General features: G+C 38.9%; 1 protein-coding gene across 1 annotated transcript in view; it reads left to right on the top strand.

The window, feature by feature from the left end:
- The first annotated feature begins 9081 nt into the window (after positions 1 to 9081).
- The window catches only part of LOC135990439 (collagen alpha-1(XXVIII) chain-like), a 32330-nt gene continuing 18958 nt past the window's right edge, over positions 9082 to 22453 (top strand). The window contains exons 1-14 of the mRNA XM_065638129.1: positions 9082 to 9238; positions 10026 to 10594; positions 12331 to 12351; positions 13270 to 13329; positions 13854 to 13907; positions 14204 to 14248; positions 14987 to 15013; positions 15299 to 15343; positions 15967 to 16011; positions 16651 to 16704; positions 17467 to 17535; positions 18234 to 18302; positions 20193 to 20261; positions 22370 to 22438. Coding sequence (XP_065494201.1) covers positions 9082 to 9238; positions 10026 to 10594; positions 12331 to 12351; positions 13270 to 13329; positions 13854 to 13907; positions 14204 to 14248; positions 14987 to 15013; positions 15299 to 15343; positions 15967 to 16011; positions 16651 to 16704; positions 17467 to 17535; positions 18234 to 18302; positions 20193 to 20261; positions 22370 to 22438 — 1353 coding nt within the window. The remainder of the gene's footprint in view (positions 9239 to 10025; positions 10595 to 12330; positions 12352 to 13269; positions 13330 to 13853; positions 13908 to 14203; positions 14249 to 14986; positions 15014 to 15298; positions 15344 to 15966; positions 16012 to 16650; positions 16705 to 17466; positions 17536 to 18233; positions 18303 to 20192; positions 20262 to 22369; positions 22439 to 22453) is intronic.

Below are 22453 nucleotides of genomic sequence, written 5' to 3'. Positions count from 1 at the left end.
CAGCTGGGGAGCAGCTCTGTGGAAAGCGACCTGGGGGTCCTGGTAGACAAGCAGCTCAATATGAGTGAATGGTGTGCTGCTGCTGCAGCAAAGAAAGCCAATGGAATGCTGGGCTGCATCAATGAGGGCATCACCAGCAGAAACAAAAAAGTCATTATCCTACTCTAAACAGTGCTTGCCAAGCCACACCTGGAATACTGTGTTCAGTTTTGGTTCCCACCATGCAAAAAAAGATGTGGACAGGCTGGCAAGGGTCCAGAGAACAGCCATAAAGATGATCAAAGGACTGGAAAGCCACCATATGAAGAAAGGCTGAGAGAACAGGGTTTGTTCAGCCTTGAGAAAAGAAGGCTCAGGAGAGACCTTATTACCACATTCCAGTATTTAATGGGTGGCTACAAAGAAGACGGAAACTCCAGTTTTACAAAGAATCACATGGAAAAGACAAGGGGTAATGGGTACAAGTTACTCCTGGGGAGACTCCAACTGGACGCAAGAGGAAAATTTTTCACCATGAGAACAATCAGCCATTGGATTAGCCTCCCCAGGGAAGTGGTGGATTCCCCAATATTGGACATTTTTAAGATTCAGCTGGACAATGCGCTGGGCCATCTTGTCTCGACTGTGCTTTTGCCAAGAACGTTTGGACCAGATGATCCTTGAGGTCCCTTCCAATCCCATATTCTACAATACCCGGAAAAGTGCAAGGTCAGTAAAACAGAAGGTTTTCTCAAAGGTATTTCTTTTGTCCTCTGTGTTCTTAGAGTAACATACAAAGCTAAAAACTTCTTACCACTGTCCCACATTCAGTGATTGCATGTAAAGATAATCCAAATAATTTTGAACCCCTACACCATTCTTATTCAGTAGCCATGTATCCTCATCTTCCACAAGCAGGCAAGCCATTGATATTTTCAAGTCACCTTGTAGCTGCCCTGATACTAACCTCTAGACAGCTCTGGAGACAGGGAACATCCTACTGTCTCCTTCTGGTATCCAGCAAGGCCTTTATAGCCTGAATTGAGGGAGGAACACTGCTTTAAAAGCAACACTCCAGTCATTTGTACAAAGAAAATCTGAGAAAATACTTGATGTACTTGGAAAAATTACTTCCAAGTTGGTTTTGTTTGTTTGTTTTTCTTTTTTCCTACCTCTACACTTTAAAGGTAAAGCAACTGAGTTTTACTGAGGTAAGGCCTTTGAGTTAAGTAAATATTATTCTGCCTACAGTTGACAATATGGTTCATGTGGCAATAAGAGTATCTAAAGTCATGCTAACCTTCTGAGTTCTTGCCATCTTGTATTTTTAATAATGAAAAAAAGTGTAGGTGAAACTTCTTCAAGTTGTGCTTGCATACATTATTTAACATTTGACTTAAGTACTTGTAAAGCCATGCCATCAAATTTATATTTCACTTGAACATTTATATGTTTTATGTAAAGAAAGAGGATACATCAGCTCATTGTAAAGAAGAGCATTATCAATTTGTTTTTCTTCTCCAGCATACAGACCTAACAAGCCCACAACTAGCTATTTTTAAACACAGCCTCCTTCCCTCAGCTTCATAGTGCAGACTGTACTCCTTCGCTCCTGCAGAGGATTTTGTGGCTATATCAGATGCTTAAGCAATTTAATGTCAATGCTCGGCGGCTGGCGGGGTCGTTCCTGGCTCCCCCAGCCTGTCAATTAACTCCCATAGGGCAAGTCCTGAACTTGGTCCCATCTACTTGCGTTTCTTGCAAGGTCTAACGCAATGCAGTTTTTACCAAGTTTCATTTTACCCTTCCCTCCATCTTAACCCATCTTCTTAACCACCTTCTATAATGCTTCTACTGCTTACTGAAGTGCTATAACAGTCAGATACAGAATCAGATACTGAGATTAAAGACATTTTTTAAGGCTAAACAGCAAGATTTGGCTGGCTTGGTGCTCTAACTATTTAAGAATAGACAGGATTAAGCACTGCCTACTGCTGTCAGTTGTATCTGTGCAATACCATTCAATAATAATGGCATTTCATTAAGCTCTTAACTCATCAACCCATCATATAGGCTCCTTCTGCAGCTTATGTGTATCCACATGTAAAAACATATCTATGGGGCGTGCTACAGGCACACCTGAAGGAAAGAGCTGTTCAAGCCCTTTAAAAAGTGGATGAATAGATCAGAGTTCCTCCTGACATCATTCCACAGAAGCAACTCTTTCCATTCTACAAGTTTTCATTTACAAACATACATTTAAACATACTCACCTTTTTAAAACCTCAGAACAACGTAGGGTTTTGCTCCAAGTGCAGACATACCCCAGCACTCAGCTACAAGCAAACGCTGCATAGTCGAGCTGATGTTTCACTATGGGGCTCACCGAGGGGTTCATTAAGAGCTGCAGCTGCCCACCATTGTGCAGATGCCCACCAGTGTTTGTGCTGAGCTGTACATGATGGCACCAGCTCTGTCAGGAGCAGCAATGGCCACCTGCATCCCACAGGGCACAGCGGGGAGGGATGCAGGACAGGGTCTCTCAGCCAGGACCTGTCCCACAGGTACTGGGCAGGCTGGGGTTGTCCCAGCCCAGGCTGTCAGACACCTCTGTGGGGACAGGAGGGGACATCAGCTACAGATCAAGCCCAGCTCAGCACATCCAAGTAGGACTGTGACAGAGTTGGCTACAGCTCCAGCAGCCTCTGGCTGAGCTGAAATAGAGTCCCTGGATCCAGGGGTGTGGGCGGGGGTATCAGGTGAGGCTGGTCAGGAGCATTAAGACTTATCAACATATTAAGAGGCTCTGAGAGCTGGTTTACTAGCACAATTACTGCTAAGAGTCTAATTCATACTTTTATAAGCACTTTTAAAAATCCATACATCAAAATATGCAAACTCTGTTATTTATGCAAGTTTAGAGTTACACTGGCAACAATGATTGTAAGATAAATGCTTGCCTTTTTATAACACTATAATCACCTTTCTGAAAGACTAAATCTATTCCCAATATTAAAAGGGTTACTGTTTTAGAAGTGTATGGAACTTCACTTTTTCTACTAAATCTCCATAATTTTCATTTGCAAAATACTGTTTACTACATACAGCAACATGCTTTAACTTGCTAAATATATTTCCAGCAGAGTAATTCCTTTTCCAATTATCAGTCCATATCTTCTCTAAATGTGCTTAGTGAGATTAAAGCACCTGCTTTTTACTGCAGTTCCATCAAAATATATGAGCTTCCACTCCTGAAAAATGTAATTACTGTATTTAAAAAGGAATAGTATAAAATAGTTTGCTATTGCTAACTAGTTACCATGCTGCCAGAAATCAGGCAGGTAGAAGAAAATAGTTGTGCAAAGTATATTTTGCCATAAGAAGTATGCAACAGCATATTAAAAATAATTACTTGTGTAAGTACATTTTTATTGGCACCAATGTAGCAAATCAAATCATTAAGATTTGGTTTAGTTTTCATTTTAAGAGTGTTCTTGATCTAGCTAAATGCTCAGTTTCATCAAATGTTCAGTCAAGTATTTAGCATGTTAAAAATGTATCTATCTGTACTGCTATATAAGCTTTCATGCCCTTGTGAGGCTGAATGCTACAAATGCTTTTGAAAATAACCGTTGTGTTGTAGATTCGTTTACTTACTTATGCTGTAAAGTGGAAAATATCTCTCAGTGAAGGAAACTAAACATGAAAGGTAAACTATTAGAATAAAAGTAGAAATAAGGAAATATCTTCAAAACAAAGGCTAATATATTGATATTACACACAGACAGATTACGAGTACTTACTTGACACCAAAGTGCTCAGAGTGAGCTTTTGGCTGGATTGTATAGAGATAAAATGGGAAAGTACTGAAGACTTTATGCCTCATTAAAGTTTCCTCACTGCACGTCCTGAAAAATGTTGCAGAAGAGCATTATCAAAAAAGGAGGAAATGGAGAGCCAGATTCATACCAGCTGCCAAAGAGGAGGCCGTATTTACCACTCTAGTCCCAAAGAATCATTAAAATCCCTTGGGAGCTACACAAAGAGTAACTCTTCGCCATCAAAGACCTTGCTTACAGCATTTTCTGTGACAGCATGTTTAGATGGAAACACAATAAAGCTGATTTGCTTTGATCAGCTCTTTCAGATTATATGCTCATGATTTGTACCAAAAAGCAAAGACAAATACTGGCCCCACTGGGATCAATAGTTCTGCCACTACCTTTGCGTACACCAAGATTTCATTAAAAGCTTTTATAAGGCTGTGCCATTAAGACATCATTATTCATATAGAACAATCAGGTTTTGTCACAGAACATAGGTCCACAATAATTTTTTTTTTAAAACTGAAGGCACAACAGTTGGCAAATAAAAGTCAACTTATCAAGACTTATCATACTCAGCTGACTATTCAGCCTGAATTTTGAGCTGTCAAATCCACTAAAACACATTTTGCAGTCAAAAGATTAAATACAGGTTTCTTTTTTATCCTTCTTCAGATACAATCTTCAGTGAAGCTGAGTTTTGATTTTTTAAATTTTCTTGTTCAATTAGTTTGATTACTCGAACTTTTGAACTGTGTTTCCTAAATTCACACACGTGATACAACTTTGGGGACTGTGAACCACATTCTTAATAACACTGCTCTTCAATATCTGGATTGAAAATATTGTAAATGGTGTGCTTTCATTATTTTACACAAGTTCAAGCCAGGTAGGTTTTTGTTTCGCCTGGGCACTTTGGTCATGTACTGACATGTATAGTATAATGAATTAATACTCTTGAAATGCCATTACAGCGTGATACAGTCAGGTTAAATGGTCAAGACTATCCTGAGGCCATGAAACACTAGAAGAAGATTGTGTGAAATGTGCATATTTTTAACAGTTCACAGCAGACAAGCTATGTGCATTATTCACATTGAGGTGGCAAAAACTGGCCTCCCTAGTGGCTGAGGATGCCTTTAGCATATAGAAACACTGAGATGGTACTTTGCCAGCTATGCTGGCTCATGATTACTCTATCTCCAGTCCTGTTGCAGGCTTGTTGGATACCTCAAGAAGGACTAGTCAGGGCTCTGTCATATTCTAGTGACATGATATCATGCTAAAAGACATTAGTTAATCCAGCTTAACAGAAATTACTCAAGGCTTCTCAATAATGTACTGAATTTTGCTAACCGATGGATGGAAGTGGTCACAGTCGAGCCAGAGCAGCCTGTAAGAGAGGTACCCACAGATGGGAGGGACAGACAAGAGAGCACCAGGAGAGACATTTGGAAGAGTCAGGCTTGCTGCTACTTCTGCCCATGGGGAAGTGACAGTGATGGCTGTTGCTGACACAAGAGGTCATGCTATACCACAGCAGCTGGCATCTCTAAGCCCCAGTTCTTCATCCAGTGTCCCTTCAAAGTGGCTCTGCAACCCCATGTAGCTCTGAAGCTGTTATCACCTATGCAGTGGTAATGGCAGTGATGAAGGGGTGTGATATCACTTTGGTTTCCTTAATAGTGCTTAAACACACTCACTTGCAGAAAGAGTGTATCTTTCTTCATGATATCTCCCCTCATGCTTCTAAAATTATAAGGAATTTCCTCTAATTGAGTATAGACTATTTAGCTGTGCTTTCAAATAGCTCTCATATCCCCCTTTATTCTTTGAAAAAAATGTTAGGCCTTGCTTTTCTCAGATTGGAATAGTGAGATCAGGCAGCTGAGACCACTTGGATTTCAAACAGTGATGGAAAAAATCCAGAGATCTGGATATGCGGCAACATTTGAGACCTCAGCTTCAGCTGGTGCAATTGTAACATGGCCTTTATATTCATTTCAGTCTTTGACTCCTGCAAAGATTACCAATCTTAATGTCAACTACTGTCATGCTGGAAGCATATGTGACCTGGGGCAGCTGGGCCCAGCTTAGTCAACTGAATATGCAAGTTTGTAGTGTCATCTCTCAGAGATGTCAAAGATACTTAAATAAGTTTAAATAGTTGGTGAACAGAAATGTAACTAATTATGTGCTGAAGCATCCAAAGTCTAGATTCCTTAAGGAAATATAAAACATTTTCTTTCTTTACAAAAATTTGAATTCCAGCAGTAAATTTATAACATTTAAATGACAGCATGAATGCTCTTAATCATAGCTTTTAAGACACTTATTCTATTTAAAGAATACATAGAGTGTAATGCCATTAAAATGTTTAAATAAACACTTGGTAAAGTTTGTAGTGAATGAGGAAAGCAAGCTTATCTCAGATGCATCAATGCACACAGATTTTACATGGGTATCATTTAAGTTTTGATAAACTGTAACCAGAAGAATTGTGCAGGTACTGAGAATATCACAACTTCAGAAGACTGCAAGTCTAGAAGTGTAGTGTATGGTATGTCACATACCTGGAATTCTGGACAGAATATCATGCATCCCACGCAAAGAGCTATCAAAATGTGGAGGCCCCACTAAGCTTTTAAAGTTGCACCTGGAAAAAAAAAAAAAAAAAGAAAAATTTATCCTGAGGGCAAACATCATTCATTAATAAAAGGAAACCACCTGAAGCCAAGAACTTGCTACTAAACATACACGCAGAATAGTTACTTAATTAAGAAATTATTTGCAAGATATGTTTTAAGGTAGGAATTAGCAGTGAAGAAGAAAGAATGACAATGTTTTGCTTATGGGAGGCACAAAATCCCAACCATAGTTAACATGCATTTTCTTGCTAGAATCAGATTTTTTCCAGTAAGATTTAGGACCTAGGTGAGATTTGTTATATTTATTTCAGTTAAATACCATATTATTTATGTTCCCTAAAGGGCAAAAAATTGCCTTTTCATTTCTTGTCTTAATCAAAAACTAAATAGTTCAGTGTAAGCACGGAAGAATAAAAGTGGCTGAAGAGAAATAAGCATCAATTCTTTCCAACCTTGAAAGAAGATCCTTTCTTAGCTGTAACTGTGGCACAAATAGCTGTATCTGAGCTAGTGTCAGCTTAGGCAAGGATAAGTAGCCATACAATACCTAGAGTTGCACTTCAGCCATCCTAGTTCACCAACTTAGCACTAATTACTACTGGAGATGGAAAATATAAAACAGAGTTAGAGACACAGCAAATGGCTTCAGCATTCAGCTGCGCTGTCCTGCCAGTCCCTCACGCCTATTTAATTTGGAGCCAAAGCTGCATCCTTTCCCCACCATCCTCTCAGCCTTCTCGGCTGTGACTGTCATAAGTGGGCTGAACTGGTGGACAATTAAGGTGGAAAGAAGGACGGCGGTTAGCATGGGGTTCTCTTTGTCTGCATGTAGGTGGAAAATGACAGGTTCACAGAAAAAAAAAAAAAAAGGTACGTATTTATGTGGAAGAGGGCTACTTGTTTAACATGGTTTAACAGCCACCTAACTTAGGTTTTGAAGCATCACACCATGTCTCAGTCCTTGCTCTCTAACTATTACAGTCTTTGAAAAGATATGTGTGACAGACAAGCCTGGAGAAACTGCATGGCTTTCAGACTGGTCTGTCTTTTTTGACCTCCTCATGCTGGGCAATCTCACCAGTAACTGAAATTTCAATTGGCCCAGTCCATGGGGCAGTAAATATCTTCCTACGACAGCAGTAACAGGAATTCGTCATTATGAAGAATTCATTTAGGTCTGAAAGAGATCCTACAGACACAGACCGCTATGATGATGTTGAAAGTATGATGCCCAGGACCAAAAGCTGCCTTGTCAAAGCATGACAGATGCGCAGAAGGATGGTGGTCAAAGGTAGTGACGGGGGAAGAGAGTGAATACAACTGGGCTGGTGAGCAGGGAAGTGTGTTGAGGTGAGAGCAGTCCTCTTCCATACACGTGCAAATATGGAGGAGGATTTATGTGTGGAAATGGCTGTGGGGGACTAAGCCTAGGATACATGGGCATAGCCTGGGGAGGAGGAGAAGAGTGGTTGGATGTCGAGAAGGAGGAGCCAGGTTTGCTGTTCTTCGCCTTTCTCCTTGCCTCTGTCTGCTGGCCCCTCCTGACACACGACACCCATACTTGCAGGAGCTTGCAGCCCAGCCGCTCCCTCCTCTCCTCACTGAGCATCCAGCACAGGCAGGACAAGGCGGCTGACAGAGGGCCCAGGGCAGCATCCTGCATCTCTGCACAGCATCAAGGTAAGAACCCCCTGTCCTCTCTGTGTCTCTGGGCACCACAATTCCTGTCTTGAACTAGCAGGAGCTGAGAAACCCTGCAGACATGGCTGTGTTAGGGACTTTTATGAGATTATAGTCCCGGCAGGTTCATTCTTGCCACAGAGCTGCCCTTTTGCTCTGCGTTGTACCTACCTGGAAAGAGCCTGCAGGCAGATGACAATGAAACCAAAGTTGGGCAGGACTGACTTGTCAGGCCCTGGGCAGCCTGTGAGCTCCAGGTGTGCCTGTGAGCCCAGGACAAACAGCTTCGGTCCCTGCAGAGGGCAAAAATCCTGTCAATAGGTACCTGTGAAGCCTGGGCTCAGCGCTCTGGGCCCACATCTCCCCAGGGTGGCACAGCAGGCACATTCATGCCTGGACATCACCTTCAGGCCATGACTGTTTCTGTGTGGGACTGCTGAGGACAGGGGGGCTGTGATAGCAAGCAGAGTGTACATGACCCTCAGTTCTTAAGTAAAGAGAACAGGGAAAAACTTGGGTCTGCCTCTGTACCTCCTTCTCCTCACATCAGCTGAGGAAAAAGCAAGTTTAAAAAACCACCCCTGTGAATGACACTTGGGATTCACGCTGCATCCACATGGCTCCAGCCAAGGTTAAAGTCTCCGAGAAGCGCTGGTTGTACAAACGCTACCAGGCAGTGAGAGAGGAACTGAAGTATGTTTGTAAAATGTCTGTCTCCAGTTTGTCATGTGCTAGACCTACAGGCATTATGATTGAAAATCACTCCAGTATGTCCCTGTTTATTATTTATTACGTTAAAAAAATCAGCTTATTTTTAGGAACCGTATTTTAAAATATAGACTGCTAAGCAATCTGTTTGAAGTAAAACTGAATAATGTTTTAGTGTTCTCGTATTGCTGTAATTCTGTATTATTATTTGTGTTGTTTAGGAAACAGAAACTAAACAAATGATGTTCTTCAGATTCTGGTGGCTTTTGTGGATACTTGAACACCACGAATTTTTGGCAGAAAATCTCAGGGAAGAAAAGAGATATGGATTGAGAAGACCAAAACCTAAACATATTCTGTCAAATACGGTAGAAAAATATCCCAGCCCAGGTGATCAAGGTGAATATAGTAATTTTAAAACAGGTGTAGATTTTTTCCCCTGATTCATTTATCCAGATTCTGTACTACACAGCTAACTTGCCCTGTAAGATATTGCTTATAATCAGCCGGGCTTGCCTCATCCTATATTTTCACATGCCTTATTTTTGCGCTTCTATCTTTTTACTCCCATCTTTTCCTTCCCCTTTTGTGTATTTCCGAAAAGGAGATTTCTTCTGGTCTTTTCATGATATGGCTAATAGCCTGTTACTATTACTACAGGAATAATAGCCCACATAACTGCATTTTTATAGAAGTAATATCATCAGTAGTTCACAAAATTAATACTCTGCAGATTCTGCTTTTGGAAACTTTTATGTCACTGGATGTGAGTGTCAGTACCAGGAGCAAAACCTAGCTCTGTCAAATCACATTCCAGTGCCTTATTCAGTAAGACTTGTTTTCCTCTACATGACTTCCACCTTCCCAGTCCTCATCCTGGTAGGATACTCAGTGAAATACCAGGCAAGAGGACAGAATGAGTGTATAAAACCACTACAACATTCTTCATTTCATGACATCAACTCACCTTCGGTTTCTTGTTCCTTAGGGCATCTGTTCTGGAGCAAATTCCTCAGCCTCTATATGCTCTGTCTTCATGAAGGTCTGACACTTGTGATCACAGATGTTTTCAAAAATTTCCATAATTGCACTCCCACTTTTGAAGCCTAAAATACACGTAAGGGTAAGGGTAGAATGAGATTTGGTATGAAATCACTCCACTCACCTACCTCCCTATTTATTCTAGATGAAGACTGCATTCTGGAAATTGCTTTTTTACTGGACAGCTCCGAAAGTGCTAAAGACTATAGTCACGAACAGCAGAAAAAATTTGTACTGGAAACAGCAGACAGAATGAAAAGTCTGCAGCTTAGTTCTGGACGTACCCTTAGCTGGAAGATGGCCTTACTTCAGTACAGCAGCACTGTTTTCATAGAGCAAACTTTCCATGACTGGAAAGGTCCTGAAGCATTCAAATCCCACATTGCTCCCATCACCTACATAGGTCATGGCACCTACACAACTTATGCTATAACTAACCTCACACAACTCTACATGACTGAAGGGACTCCAGGTAGTCTGAAAGTAGCAGTGCTCTTCACCGATGGAGTGGACCATCCAAGAAACCCAGATATTTTTGCAGCTACAGCTGATGCTAAACACCAAGGAATTGTATTTTTCACAATGGGGATGACCAGAGTGGCTGAGGAGGTGAGCAATGCTGCCAAGCTCCGGCTCCTGGCCAGTGTCCCAGCATCCAGGTTCGTTTTCAATCTCCAGGAGAAAGAAACTCTGGAGAAGGTTCTCAAAGAAATGGTATGTATGAGAAAGGACTTGAAATCATTATAGGAACATATGTTAAAATGGTCTTATTTCCAATATTTCAAAACACCATTGCTATTAAAGAAACCCGTACTTTTTACATGTTAAAGCGGCCCACTCTTATTAAGAAGACCCTTGCACCAAAGTCCAGGTTTCCTTTCCCTCCCCACAATTCAGATCTTGCCAGCCAAAATATTTGAAGTTGTAAACTGAATTAGAATTAGAGAGACCTGTTGCGAAGTTATTTTTATCTTTGTTTTTCCTCCTAAGAAAGGCATTGTAAACCTCCTTTCTTAAAAAAACAACCAATTTTTGACACCCTAATGCTTTCTTCCATAGCAAGTAGGAATGTGACGTTGCCCTTTGTACCAAAAAAGATGCAGCTCTTGCAGAAGTGCAAATAAATTCATAGACCTTAATGGAGATACATCATTTTAGATAAAACTTGAACTTGGCCGTAGACATCTTTAAATATGCAGGCAAAACCTACGGTATAATCAAGAGGAAATGTGTAAATTAAGCTTGAGGTTTTGCTTGGGTGCCCTTTTTCTGCCTTTTTCTATGAACCTGATTTATAAAAAACATTCCCTGCCAAGTGCGAAGAATAGAGCCATCCTCTAGCCTATAAATCCGGTGACACAAGCTGTGGATGAAGACCTGCTTTGAGCATGCTCAGAGATATAAAATAGAAATATGAATAAAACCCAGGAGACTTATGCAGTCAAAGCGACATCTAATTGATCTCATACAGGCCTAGAGCATGTACACAAGCTGGCCATCCTGTCTGTCCATCTGTCCTTCACTTCGACAGCCTGCCATTCTGCACTGGTTTCCCTCCATATCACCCTCCTCATCTTCTCTGGTATTACCATTGCCTTCTGTATCACAGCAACCAGTTCTCAAATGACTAAACACACTTTATTTTACCTGTTCCAAACAGGCAGCCACCCTCACGTGCCTTCTTTTGAGACAATGGCTGCTGCCTGGTTTAAATAATGGCTTGGGCATAATTATATAGGCATACACGTGAATTTTAGAGAAGTATGTTGCATTGCTGCTCATCAACACATTTATGTCCTCTCAAGAGACTATATCTGTTACGAAAAGTGGGAGGAATGCATTGTATGTGGGTGTTTCAGCTGTAGAGATCTTCCAAAAAATAACAGCTAATTCGATTATAACTTAATGTGATCACTGCTGAAGTCAAATCTTTTCTACGGTGTTCTTACTGTTCTCACTTTGTGTGTGCCTAAGAGTATGCATAGAAGAGCTTCTGATTTTCTCAAGTGTAAAGTATGTATCATTCACTTCAAAGAGAGGGCTCCTGCTATTCAGCACTTTGGAAACTGTAGTTTCTGAGTGTGCTGTTCCCATCTACCCAGCTAACTATGGCGGCTTAGCTCTGGTTACTATTGCAATTTTGGCAGATTATGGCTGGACAGGGAGAGTCAGTAATTGGCAGAGTCAACAATCTGTAATAGGAATTGAAATTAATTAAAATTAATTATGAGGACTGATGGACAGTGATGGACAATGATGGACATCATTTAGACTGGAGAGACTGCTAGAATGTTTTCAGAAATTAAAGCTTAATTATGTTAGTTAATATGTTAATTGCATAATTCAGTTACCTAGCTGCCGAAACATTTTAACATCTTTCAGTGTCCTTCTTGTAGCACTGGATTATGACTTTAAGTTTCTAATATTGTTTCAAATATCTGTCTTTACAGAAAGATCTGTCTGAGGAAGAGGTAAGTATTTTTATTTCCAGTACAGAGCTACTGCTTAACATAGACATTTACAATTATATGGAAACATTATTCAAGGAAATTGATAGCTCAGGGAGTTGGTTAAATATTCTGTCTAATGGAATTGCCTTCAATGAAAACGTGCTTTTGTATTTGCAGGACAGAGCTTTAATCACTATTCTAATGTCATTTACTTTCCCACCATATTTTCAAAGTTGAAAAAGAACAAAGTGTGAGTATTCAGGTTAGCAAGAACTTGCTGATATGTCTGGGCACATCATGCAGCAGACTCAGTGGATAAGAAAACACGACACAGAACTGAATGGGGTGCAGTTCTAGCCCTTAATGCCCTTCCTATGTAATAGAGTTAAAGCGCAGAAACTCTCATGAGGCTCCACCAGTGCACTTTTCCAATTTGTCCACACTGTGTCACCCTGACTGCAGGTGTTGGTCGGTCTGCCTGCCATTTTGGGGGGAATAAAGTCAGCTTTCCTTTCAAAGATGTGAGTCCTACTTGAGGTACAGTTACCTCGGGTAAAGACTGTTCTGATGAGCAGCTCAAGGAAATGGCTAAATATTACGCATTTGAAATAGCTGAAGCATTTTATTTTTCGCTCCAGTCACAGACACGGCATACCAATAAACCAGCCTTGTGAAGAGTTTGGAGGTAAAGCCATTATCAAGATGATTGACATTTCAGGAGTAGGAACAGTATAGATTTGTGGGTGGAATGTAGCAGGCCACATTCTTGATGAGTGGTAAACTGACTGTTAAAAGATTTTTGTAAAACATGTAAATATAACTGGCTTCCGATCATTACTGGTGTACTCGGACTTGCCATACAGTAACTTAAAAGCAATGTTTATGTGTTTTCTATTTCTTCTGTTAAAATGTGCTGATTCGGATTATTTTCATTCAAAGTGTCCCCAGGCTGCTACGTGTAACTGTGAGAAGGGGGAAAGAGGCCTTCCTGGCCCTGCTGTAAGTAGCCGTCATTTCTCAAATAACTGAAATACAGTATAAATCAAGATTTATTTCATTATTGGAGTTTTTTTAAGAAATTATTTGAACCCAAATCCTGAGAAAATTAAAGTTCAAGGTTCAATACACAGTCCTCTATAGTTATTATTATTCTATGCATTTACTTGGAGAGTGCAAGTACCTCTGAAACAAAACAAAAGCATACACCTCAAAGAGTTCAAAAGAAGACAAAACACCCACTTGGCAAGCTGGGTAGCTACTGAAACATCTGATCACCTCTTTTCTTCAGAGGAGACCTGAACAATTTTTGTTTCCAGCAAAGACAAAAAGAGAAAAATGGCTGCCTATTGAGGTGGTCCTGCTGCTCCCAGAAATTCAATTTCAAGATTATGGTAAACATGAAGATATTTAATAATAAATCTATAGGAAGCAAATATCTTAAATACTAAAAAATAGTGTATATAATGTAAAACAAAATAATTTGCCTAACATGTACTATAGGAATTTCATTTTGTTGTTTTCAGGGTAAAAAGGGTCGCACTGGTGATGATGGAGCTCCAGGCCTGAAAGGAGCAAAGGTGATGTAATTTTTCAGATTTAGGAAAAGATTTGGTACTTCATTAATATGGAAAGACTACCCTAATAGTGCCCATGTATTTTCCACCTGTGAATTTCTTAAACTTCATCTACTCTCTTTTGCTGTAGTAAAGACTAAGATTCTTGACAAATTAAAATCTTATATCTAACATATAAAATCATGAGAGTGTAAAAAGAAGGTGTGGGTATGCTTCTTGTATTTCGCTGAGCTATCCAGATATCAGGACAATACTATCTTTTCCTGATTTCACTGATCTTGATGTTGGATTATTCATAGGGTGAGCCAGGTCTTAATGGAATCCCAGGACAAGATGGAATAGAGGTAAAAAAATATTTTTTTCCCTTCTTCTCCAATGAGAAGCTAATTTCAATTCTGGTTTACCAGCTAATGATTCATTAACACTAGAAGAACTGAAAACATGATCATTGCTTAAAGAAAGGGAATAATTCCTTCTTATAAGAGTGATCTAGAAAATACTCTCTAATAACACAGTCCCTCCTAAAAAGTGTGAAAAGCTCTGATACAACAATCTAAGATAAAGCTTAATCTAAGTTTAAATTTTTCATCTGGTAAATAAAGAGGATCCAATGAGTAATAGCAATGAAAAAATTGAATAAAATACATATAAGAAGTAACTGCAGGACCAGTCTCTTAGTGCTTAACTCTGAATTCATTCACACAGTAATCACTCTACTTTATATTTTCGTATTGATTCAGTACATCCTTTTTTGTGAGTGACATTTTTCTTACTTTCTTATTTTAGCATGTTTCTCACTAAGATGGAAAAATGAACTCTAGTTGATCTGCTTTTACATCATTAAAATCCCAGTCTAAAGTGACACTTTCGTAAGATTTGTTCACACATAAAACAGCATCTATCATGACCAGTAGGTGTAGTATTTAGAGTCAGATCAGAAATCACCTTTTCTACCTAATTGGTCATTATAACCTGAAATGCTGTTTTTCTAGAGAGAGTCAAATGTTAATCGTGCCAATACTCACATTCTTACATTTGGTCTATATATCCTTGCAACTCGCCTTGCTTTTTTATTTTTCCAGGGGAAATCTGGATACAAAGGAGAGAAGGTAATACTTTTAGTCAAAACTTCTGCTTACATATAGATATTTGATGACATTATTATTTGTAATGCATAGTGCCATATTTCTCAAAAATACTAGTAATGAGGAATAACATCATCTTACCAGCTGCTGCTCAAGCTCTAATAAATGTGTCCCTTCCCCAATGAACTTACAGCAGAATTGCTATATGTCATGAAAAAAGTAACATTTAGGTTTTCAACTAAAGCACCCAAAGAATAAGGATGATATGCTCAATATACCTCATAAATATTTATTCCTGTTCCTTTCCAGGGTGCAAGAGGTGAATGTGGAATCCCAGGGATAAAAGGAGACAGAGTAAGCAGCCACAAAGTTGTTACACTTCCAAGAAACGAAGTTGAAATACAGAAAACCCACAATTCCCTGAATAACAACCACAGTGATAGATTTAGGGCAAATATCAATTCTAAGGCTGAGAGAAATTAACAACTTACAATTTTAAGAAATGAAGAGAGCAAGGATACCATTTTCAGTAACTTTCTCAGCTCCTTCTATATTTTCATGTGATTCCTCTTAAGGCTCAAGCCTAAGCCTGTTCATAACAATAACAGAGGCAGAAGGCTTATAAGCAAAGTAAGCTAGTAAGCGAAGGGAATGAGAGGTGAAAATGAAATCACTCTGATATTCAAGATTGGGTGTATAATTGCTGTCAATATTTTAAATGAAACAAATAGAATTTTATCCTGGATTACTGGTCCTTGATAATTAACTCTCCTCATTCTTACTCTGTATTCTGATTACCATAGCCCATTTAAAAAGTATTTATTCAATACTTGCTAGCTGCTGAGCTTCCCTTGATTTTTTCTTTATTTTAATGTGAAGATACCTAAATAAGGTACCTTAGCAAAAAGTTATCTAAAAGTGCTTTTGATTAAATCTAAATACACATACATGTATCCTTTTTTTCACTTGCCTTTCAGGGTCCTGAAGGTCCAGTAGGCCCCAAAGGAACAAGAGGGCTACAGGTAAAAAAACCCCAAACAAACAAACCCCACCGAAAACTATAAAAACAACAATACCTGGTTCCATGGGATTCAAAGCTGTGAAATAACATCACACCACAACCGTCATGGAATCTTTGAGTCACTGAGTTCAAGGCATCCAAAATCTTACATTCTTGAACAGCAAAATTAACAAGAATTTGGAGGACCAGTCTAGACAAATAAATTATCCTTAGAATTCATTCAGCCTCAAAGAACACAGCAAATGCAGAAAAAAATAAAATGACTCATTTCCCGTTCGGTGTCTTAAATATTTAATTATCTCACGGAAGTACATGGAAATACTTCAGTCTCTTTTCATCCCAATACTCCTGGACTGAAGGCCAAGAAGCTTAGCCCATCATAGATGTTTCAGTAAATCTTGACTACAGATTACCTTTAATTGTATTCAAATGAAGGGAGCCAAATTCTCTCCCCGACTACCAGACCCAGATCCGACTGAGTTGAATCTATACATGCATCAGAATGCAAAGCTTCCGTTCTGAAATGTTTGTAATTCATATTTTCATGCAGGCTAGAGGAAATTAGAATTATTGGGTTTTTTACACTGCCATAGTTCTGAAAGCTTGAAAAATCTCATTAAAACTACTCTTGTTTTAATAGGGTCCACAAGGACAGCCTGGAGATCAAGGGCCTGAAGGCCTCCAAGGATCAAAGGTAAGAACTGCCTTATTTCTTCTTTTTCTTTATATTAAAAGGTATTCATACAGCCTCACAACAATAATGCTTTTATCCTTATACTCCATACCCTGCTAGGGGATGCAGTTTAATGTCACATTGCTAGCAAATCATATACTCTTTGTATACTATAAGGTTCCTAAGAAAGGTACTCATTTGCCGTTTGTATTGGATTCAGGTCCAAATCACACTCCAGTCTTTCCTCATAAACAGTTAAAATATGTAAACATAAAATATTTTTCCTTTGTTTGAAAAACTTCTGATTTACATTTATCAAAACCTGAAGATTTGTTTGGTTTACTTCTCACGCCATTGTAAATTCCAGGTATAACAATGGAGATTTCTTGATTCTGTAGTTCTGTGGTGACTTGATATCTTTATCATAGTAGTTTAATGGAAGATGCAAATATTACTGGGTATTATAGACAACTGTTTTAACTTCATTAAAGGATACCGCATTTACACTTTGCTTCTCAGAAAAACCTTAAACTGAGTAATTCAGCCAAGGCTAAGGGGTTCTTCAGCTATTGAAAGGAATATGTTGTGGAGAAAAACTTGAAAAAATTTGAAGCATTGAAAGGGTGAACAGATGAAGTACTGTGTAAGACAATTACAATGGGTTGAAATTCAGGATATAGAAAAAATGAACTTCAAAATTTCTTCTTTTTCAATGGAGTTAAATTGATTTCTCTAGACACCAATTTATAATCAGAATTGTTTCTTTTTTTATTATTTGAAAAGGGTGAGAGAGGTCTCCCTGGGCCACCTGGCTTGCCTGGAGAGGTTGGAATAGGACTGCCAGGCCCAAAGGTACAAGTATCTCTCATCTTCTATATTGCATGTATTGTAGGATAAAAACAAAGACCGAGACAGCTGAGATAATATACTTGCTGGTACATGAGAAAGTTCAAGCCCCCAAATGCTGTTTTTATGGTACTGGAAAGGTATTTTGTATGTTGATCAAAACTATCTAGGAAAGAAAAAAAAAAAGAGGAAAAAAAAAGAAAAAAGAAGTACATTTTAAGTATGTACTTTAAAGGACTTTTTTACAGTAGTTGTTATGCTTGACATAACTCAATCCAAGCAGTGTATGGCTGAGTAAAAATGCATACATAGTCTTAAACAAAATTTATCCTGTGAAAAACAGGCTTGTGGGTTTGAACGATTGGCATAAGGAGAACAGAAACACTACGATAGAAATACTGACTTACGGGAAAAGGACAATAACGAATGTACTAGGAATATGATGAAAATAAGTAATTGTTTAGATTCAACATTGTCTTCTCTCAAATACAGAATTGAAGCTGTCCCCTAGTTCTGTGAAACTGCACCAATTCAGTGCCTGTTGGGCCTTGTGTGCTGTATGACTCTGAGGAGACTCAGAGTTTCTCTGCCATTCCTGTATTCTCATCAAGTATTTCAAGCACAGACTATCAAATGAGTTGTTATATGCTGCACACACACAAACACCTAAATCAGGCATTTTCAAAATACATCTTTGTTTGAAGGGTGACACCGGTTTGACAGGAAGACCAGGCCCCGTTGGCCCACCTGGAGTTGGTGAGCCAGGACTTCTGGTATGTCTATTTTTGGTTTGGTGAGAGGGAAGCAGGACAGAAAGGAAAAATTCGTGATGCTTCCCTATTAAAAGGAATGTATGTGTGTTAAATGATACCATTTCTTTTCTTTCTTCCACTAGTTCTCACTCACATACTATATTGCCTGACTTTCATTTCTCTCAATAAACTGGAAATGTTTCCAACTCTTTAACTTTTCTAATTATCCTCGTCTCCAAAACAGATATGAAAAGATAACACTTCATGCAAAACCACATAAATATTTATATAAATCTGTCTGCTGATAGATTCAAATCCACATGTCGTAACTTTGAAGTTGACTGCTTTTCAGTATCGTTAAAGCACGGACATCAGCATGGCTTTGAGGGAGAGACTCCATTTCAACCACTCTAACACTGAAACAGTCACACCTAAACTACCTTCATAAAGACATTCAGATTGCATAACTGGTCGCAGATAACAATTTGACCAGTATTACCTTTACTGGAGATAATAAGAGGGGGAAATAAAAAAAAAATCGACTTTCATAATTTATAGTATGTTTGGCTCTGAAGACTTTTCCTTCTTTTCCTTCCTCTCCTTCTCCTGGTACTTTTAAACTCAACCTTTTCATGGTAATTCAAAGAACGAGTGTCATAGTCACTTTTTTCCAAAGTGTCAGCAGCTTTTACTGAGCTATTTCCAATACAGCAGACTCAAATTCATTTCTCATCACCTGCATGAAAGAACCCTACTGCAACCATGAGGGAAAATTTGTCAATTTTTTTTCACAAGTAGCTTTTCCCCATTTACAAGGAAAGATTTGTAATATTCATTTCAAAAGAGATGCTCCCATGAAAAAGATGGTTTGATAACTGAACTGACTGATCTCAAACCTTCTTGAAAATACACTACTGGAGAGGAGTGAGTCTTGTTCAAGAGCCCAAGGAAACGACCATTACTAATAAGGTCAGTGGTGACAGTCAGTCAAAGTGGGGCAGTGATGCTTCCTGAGTCTCTTCAATAATGGCACAGAGAAGAGAGCCACTGTCTGGAGGAAGAGGTCCCTGTGATGTGCATATTTGTTAGCCACAACACCTGTACTGATATAACACGGGATTCTGATTTAAAAATGTACACTAAAGGTATTTTTAAAATTTACTTTGACGTATACTTGCCTCAAAAGAGTTTTCTTTTTATGGCTGAATGCAGTGTAATTACCTTTACCTAAGAACTAGGCATAATTCTAAATCTCTATGCAGAAGCAGCAGAAGCATATTTAGACCCAAATCTACCAGCATTCTGTGATTTTGTGTAATTTCAAGGAATAAATCAGGGGGAAAAAAATGCAGGAAAACATTGTGAAGCAGCCTCAATATGCACAGGTGTTGGACTTGCATTTAATGAAAGGTTTTAGTTGTCTTTCTTGCCCCTTGTGCTCCTACCAGATCTGCTTTCAAAAAGAGAAGGACACGCTGTCCTCTTCGCCAATTACAGTCAAATCTCTCTACAGCTGGATCTTCTTCAGTAATACTCTGCATGGTCTTTGATCTGGTCCTCCCTGTCTCTCATGGTAACGCTAGTACATTGATAAGGTTTAGTAATAACTTGTAAACCAAACTAAAGTTTAGAGAGCGAAGATTTCAAAAGTATAAGGAATAGGAATTTCAGCTACATAACCTGTGATTCATAAGAAACCAGAAAGGTAAAACTGTCTGCCTTGTTACTGCTGCAGGCCAGAATGCTCATCGTTTATTCACTGTGAATATCGTATTACTGTATTATTTTTAACAGGTTGTAACTATACCAACATTTAAAGACCTGCTTAAAACCAAAAATTACATAGAACATGCTGTTGTTGATTTGAGTGATTAATACATATTCTAGGCCATTTTAAACTTATGTTAACAGGGGCCTCAAGGACCACAAGGTGTTCAAGGAGAAAGAGGTCCACCAGGAGAAGGGCTTCCAGGAGCAAAGGTACAGCAGTCTAAGGGTTTTAAGATCTGAGTAGCACCACTAAATGAGTGCATGCCAAAACAAGCCCATAGCAGACAAGGGAATCTGAGAAAGTAACTTGTAAATGAATTCTAAAATTTGGCACCAATTAACCTGATATATTTTCATAGAATTCTGTTGGTCCAAACATGACTTTTAGGCACAGCTAGCCTTTGGGACCTTGTAAAGACGATATTTAATTCACCTGATGCTTGATTTGTAGGATCTAAGCCTGGAAAGAATTCCAGCTGTAACTTAAAAACAGCCTCAAGCATCTGACTTAAAATATTATAAAAGTGATTCCTAGATGAAAAATTTATCTTGTTGCTTTTTTTCGAAATCCTTATATATAGAGATCTTTGCTGTCACTAAAGACAGGCTTCTGAGCTTCTTAAATACCTCAGCCACTGGCTTATGCCTTTTAGCAGAAGTCTGAATTCAGTTTGTGGGGAAAGGAAGGGGCTGCTACTGATTTTCAGATACAGTGGAAAGCAATGACAGTAGTAGTTGCACATACACGGATGGACTCACTAGACCCTCTGTTACCTCCTTTTGCTGTCTGCTGAAAACCCACTCCCAGGTTGAGTTGTTACTTCGACCTTTGGTTACAACAACAAAGTGACACAGCTTGGACATGAGCTAAATCACTAACTAAATGGTTCACTCATTTTTATGCATGCACCAAAGCAATTTTGGTTGGGAAAACAAAAATTTTTTTCACAGGGGCAGGTCCCAATTTTCCCTTCACTTAGGATTTTTCATTAGCACAATAGTGTAGTCAGCTAGGTTTAAATTTGACTGCTGCTAGCAACATAATCTCTTCAAACATCCAATATATATTTTCCGATGAATTATATAAATTATTTAACCTCGTTGTTGATGGTCTGTGTTTGCTTAGTGGGTCTCATGCATGAAAACAAACAAAAATCTATTTGAAGAAAAAGCATTTAGAAATCACTCCATTGCCACTGAAATACCAATTCATGTGGGAAGAAACACTACAGAGGGTAAATAAAGTACAGGACCAGTGCACAGTGAGAACAAGTACAGACGAAAGCATAAACTAACCAAAACTACTGAGTGACGGAGATAGGCAGAATAAAATAAAGTGGAATTCTGCCAGCATTATTGGAACTCTTGGTTCTATTAAAAAATGTACTACTTTTTAGTGCCAAATCTGACCTGAAGCCAAGTATGTATCAACAGAGTCTCTACGTATCTCTAATCCTATTTATGGTTGCCAAGTATGTCAGCTCTCTGCTTTTAAACACATTTTAAACAGGTGATTTTTTTAATCTAAAGCAAATTTTACAGTTGCTTTCCTCAGACATTTTTACTAGCTCACAGTTCAACGAAAAGGAACATTAAGGCAGGTGTTCTAAAGCATCAGGAGTATAGAAAGTTATTTTAAACAGAAATACACATATTTCAGTCAAAGTTAAAATGGTGGAATTGGTTACCAGGGAGCCTTGGGTGATTCTGTGACAATTTACACAAGCTAAGATCTGTCTCTGCATATTTTATTAACGGAAGTACAAGAAAGTACAATATTAGTGTCCTTATTAGTAACCTGCATTTTCCCAAGACCACTGTTTTGTAAATAAACATTTAGAAAGACAATGACATTCACAAATAGGCTTCTGCAACAATACAGTTTGGCCTGGTCTTTATTCTGGCAAAATTCTTAGTGAGAGCTACATCCTCACTGCCACACTTTAATGAGATTAACCCATGAGACCAATAAGCAGAATTCAGCTTCCAGTTAGTTGCAGAACTCAGCCCTGCTGACATTTAAATCAGTTGTGGTTTTGCCACTGATTTGAGGGGAAGCAGGACAGGACCTCAAGCAATCGAGGTGAGCAGAAACATAAAAAGAAGCTTGTTCAGCTCTTTCATCAGCAATTTCAAACTGCAGAGCAAGCTGATTTGAAAAGATGACCTCTCTTGGTATCCTGGAAAACAGATCCAGGAGCCACTTCCTGGTTCTTCTCATTTTGTGTTTCATGATAACAGAATAAACAGTGTCTCTAGTTACTTCAGAGAGCACAGCTGTGTCTCCACAGTTAACAACATATAATTTTTTCATGTAGGGAGACCGTGGGTTTGATGGACCAAGAGGCCCTCGTGGACTTCCAGGCATCAGCATAAAAGGTGAAAAGGTGAGCAGTACATTC

This window comes from Caloenas nicobarica, chromosome 6 (assembly GCF_036013445.1).
Source record: "Caloenas nicobarica isolate bCalNic1 chromosome 6, bCalNic1.hap1, whole genome shotgun sequence".
In the NCBI taxonomy this organism is placed as follows: Eukaryota; Metazoa; Chordata; class Aves; order Columbiformes; family Columbidae; genus Caloenas; species Caloenas nicobarica.
This window is presented reverse-complemented; position numbering and strand designations above follow the sequence as displayed.